The following is a 4,395-nucleotide window of genomic DNA, read 5'->3' as shown; positions in this document are numbered from 1 at the left end:
TTCGCTGGAATTATTTTTCCCACTGGGTTTTGTTTTAATTAAGGTTTTAACGAGGCACATTATCTGTTGAATAGACATTCAAGGGGGATGTTATAAATAGAATTATATTTAAGGTGAATGTCTATATTTTAGAGAGATTTTAGGGTTTGTTACTTGGTGGCTAAGTCATTTTTTTCCCATAAATAGAGAGGTTCTATTCCATTATAATTCATCTCAAATCAATAAGAATTCTCTCTCTACTTTTCTTTGCAATACTCTTTTCTTCTTTTATTGTTTTATAACAATACATAACGCCTTTTGTCACCTTTTTTTATTATTGTTATTTAAAAAAAAATATCTAAATTTTGGAAATAATTCAAAAATCATGAAATTATAGTGTATTATGGTCACTTTAGGACTCGAGGATAGCGAAATTATAGTCTCCGTATCTTTACTTCCACCTTCGCTTCCTCTTTCGGAATGGCATTCGCCATGGAAATATCAACAATGGGTCAAGCCATGCAGCTCCATGCCCGGGTACTCAAGTCGGGACCCGAAAACCAAGCCCATGCCCAAAACCTCAGCAAGCTTTTCACTTTCTCAGCTCTTTCACCCACAGGTGACCTCACTTATGCCCGCCACATTCTCACCACTCTCCAAACCCCAAATTCATACTACTACAACACCATGATTCGTGCTTACTCGGACTCTCCCGACCCGACCCGCTCTCTTAGCCTTTTTCTTTCAATGCATTGCCGTGAAGAACCCATCGTACCTGGACCCGACAAGTTCACTTACCCGTTTGTCCTTAAGGCCTGTTCGAAGTTGCGATATGCCCAGCTCGGGAAACAGATTCATGGGTTGATTTTAAAGTCGGGTTTAATGTCGGATCGTTATGTGAACAATGCACTTATCCATATGTATGCGGGTTGTGTTGATTCTGGTCTTGCGTTGAAAATGTTTGATGAAATGTCTGACAGAGATGTAGTTTCTTGGACCTCGATGATTGATGGGTTTGTGGATAATGATCGACCTATTGAAGCTATTGGGTTGTTTGAGCAAATGATGGATAATGGCGTGGACCCGAATGAAGCGACTCTTGTTTCAGTACTTAGAGCTTGTGCTGACACTGGAGCAATGAGTATTGGGCAAAAAGTTCATAACTTTGTTAAGGAACGGAATCTTAGTACAAAGGCTAATGTTGGTACTGCACTTATTGACATGTATGCAAAATGTGGGTGTATAGAAAGTGCTAAAGAAGTATTTAATGAAACAATGGATAAAGATGTTTATGCTTGGACAGCAATGGTATCCGGTCTTGCAAGTCATGGTCTTTCGGAAGAGGCCATGGAACATTTCGAGCAGATGAAGAGTTGTAATGTGAAGCCGGATGAAAGAACGATGACTGCAGTTTTATCAGCTTGTAGGAATGCTGGTTGGATTGGCAAAGGATTGTATCATTTAAGGAGTATGAAGAAGTATAAGTTAAGACCGACAATTCAGCATTATGGATGCATAGTGGACACATTTGTGCGTGCTGGCCAGTTAGAAGAGGCCGAGCAGTTTATCAGGAAGATGCCAATTGATCCAGATGTCGTGCTATGGAGAACGTTGTTATGGGGTTGTAAAACTCATGGAGATGTTGAAAGGAGCGAACGATTAGTGAAAGACATTGAACTTTTGAAAATGGACTCTCATGATTGTGGGAGTTACATACTCCTCGGGAATGTATATGCAGCCGCGGGGAATTGGAAGGAGAAGGCGAAGATGAGAGAGTTGATGAATCAAAGAGGGCTAGTTAAGACACCAGGCTCCAGTAGGATTGAGATTGATGGGTTGGTCCATGAATTTACAGCTGGAGATTCCAGACATGTTGAAGCGGAAAATATTTTTGCAAAATTGGATGAAATGGAGCAGAATGCTAGAAGGGAAGGTTATGATCCCAAAGTTTCAGAGGTATTACTTGAAATTGATGATGACGAGAAAGCATCTCAGCTTCTAAAACACAGTGAGAAACTTGCAGTCTCATTTGGACTTATCAAAACAAATCCAGGAACTGTCATTAGGGTAGTGAAAAACCTAAGATCTTGTGAGGACTGCCATTCTTTCATGAAACTAATCTCGAAGTTATACCAAAGAGAGATCATCATTAGGGATCGTATCCGTTACCATCACTTTAGGGGTGGTGAATGTTCTTGCGGAGATAGATGGTGATTGTATTTGTCACTGAAAAACAACAGTTTGATTTTCACATTCTTGAAGAACACGGTTGTTGATATACCTGCTGCTTCGACTCTAGAACTTTCTGCAACTGCTGAATGTTGCATCTACATTTTGGCATCAATGACCTCAGTTTTGATCTCTCAATCGCTTATTTCACCAGTGCAACCAACATAAAACGAATATAGTGAGTATAGAGCTGCCAAGGCAGTTACAAAGGAAACAGAGGGACAAGAAAGTTTAATCACAATTCTTAAGAAGTTAGGGACAATAGACCCAATGAGGCTCGGGCCTTCTTTGGACCCAGCATATAGTGGGAGCTTAGTACACCTTGTTGCCGTTTAATCTTTAAGATTCTGTATTCTGAAGTTCGATAAAGATACTTATGTTATTTGTTTGTCTCCCCTATTTGAGTGTGCATCGTTATTACACGCAACTTAGCACTGTTTAGGTGGCTATCACTGTGGTGGGTGCTTGTTAATGAAGATCCAGTTTCTAAACTTGAGAAGCATAGATATATACCGGTGGGTGCTTGTAAATAAGGATCCAGTTTCTAAAAGCAGAGATATGTGGAGCAATGACCAAATGCTATTTGGGGAGCTACCACAAACGTCAAGCTTTTCAGTTTTATTTCCACATTGCTAATACATTAGATGAACAGCGATATGCTTGGAAAGATGACACTGTGCTTTTATTAATTGTCACTGGAGACAAGATAACTAAGAAATGGCCTTGAAGATGATAAAACTGGATGCTTCATTTCCATTTATCAGCAATTTTACATATAAATACAGCATAAAGTTGAGATTAAGGATATTCAGGGGCGGCCCGTCCATAAAGCAGGTAAAGCAATGGCTTTAAGCCCCACATTTATGGGGGACTCATTTTTTGGTTATATCTAAATTATATATATATATATATATATAAAAATAAAAAATAAAAATATTATAAAATAAAACGGGAAGTTTGAACACAAATTTGAGATAGTGGACCACAAGTCCACAACTTTCTCAAACAAAACTTTGTTGAGCAAAGTGAAGACAAGTAGACAACGTGTGCCCTGTGCACTAATAGCTATGCCACTATATTATATTTTATACTTTGTTCTTACTCCATTCTTTAACCGTTCAACTTCAATAGCCAACATTATCGTGGAGCTGCTGAAGTGAGGACAACGTGACTGACTTTGTCGAGCAAAGTGAAGAACACTATACCACTATATTATATTTTTATACTTTGTTCTTCAATTAATCACACTCCATTCTTCAATAGCCAAAGATCAAAGCTTTATTGTGGATCTTCAGACTTCAGAGTTCAGTGTATTGATTCAAGAAATAGTGGAGTGTTTTTGTTTGTTCTATTTTCATAATTCAAGTCTTACAACAAGCATACTCGAACAGAAAATTTAATTTCATATCAAGCTATCCGTTCTTGAACCAGGTTCTATCATTCTATCTTTTTATTATTTACTCATCTAAAATTTAATATTTTGCTATTTATTCTATCTTTTTATTATTTTCTCATTTAAAATTTAATATTTTGCTATTTAGTGCATTTTTAGATTATTTATTACTTATTAGAAGATAAGTATGTCAAATAGAAAGTGTGAATCTGGTTATGAAAAACTCAAGAAAAGAAGAAGAATTCAAAATCTAATACAATCTAGGTGCTCTTGACAAATTTTTATTGAATAATAAAAATCTTGAATCAGAAAATTTGGGAGAGTGTTCTCTAGATGAGCAAGTTAGTAATTCGATTGAGTTAGATAATTCTAAAATTAATAATATTCAAGTAGAAAAAGAACAAGTAAGTGACAAGTCGGAAATAGATCCTCAAAATAATACATTGATGCTTATGAATGAAATAAATAATTCAACTCCTATAAATATATATGATCCTAGTCAATGGACTAATGTAGATACAAAGTTGAGAGATCTATAAGTAGAAAAGGGGCCGATTAGAATAATTGACACAAATTTTCCGAATGATACATTTTCAAGACATTTTTCTACTACACATTATATTCAAAAATTGGCGAATGGTGAAAGACATGATAGGAGATGGTTAGTTTATTCTAAAGACTTAGATAAAGTATTTTATTTTTGTTGTAAGTTTTTTAGTTTGAGTTCCGGAACTTGTAGTAGTAAACTAGCTAGTGAAGGTAGTAATGATTGGAGAAATATTAGTACTAAGCTC

At 36.4% G+C, this 4,395-nt stretch overlaps 1 protein-coding gene across 1 annotated transcript; it reads left to right on the top strand.

Annotated features, from left to right (window-relative positions):
* Positions 1-419: 419 nt before the first annotated feature.
* On the top strand, positions 420-2,590 carry LOC104086051 (pentatricopeptide repeat-containing protein At4g21065-like). The gene has a single exon (XM_009590202.4). The coding sequence runs from the start codon at positions 460-462 to the stop codon at positions 2,191-2,193; it is 1,734 nt and encodes a 577-aa protein (XP_009588497.1). The 5' UTR covers positions 420-459; the 3' UTR covers positions 2,194-2,590.
* Positions 2,591-4,395: the final 1,805 nt, after the last annotated feature.

This window comes from Nicotiana tomentosiformis, chromosome 11 (genome assembly GCF_000390325.3).
Source record: "Nicotiana tomentosiformis chromosome 11, ASM39032v3, whole genome shotgun sequence".
NCBI classification, from domain to species: Eukaryota; Viridiplantae; Streptophyta; class Magnoliopsida; order Solanales; family Solanaceae; genus Nicotiana; species Nicotiana tomentosiformis.
This window is presented reverse-complemented; position numbering and strand designations above follow the sequence as displayed.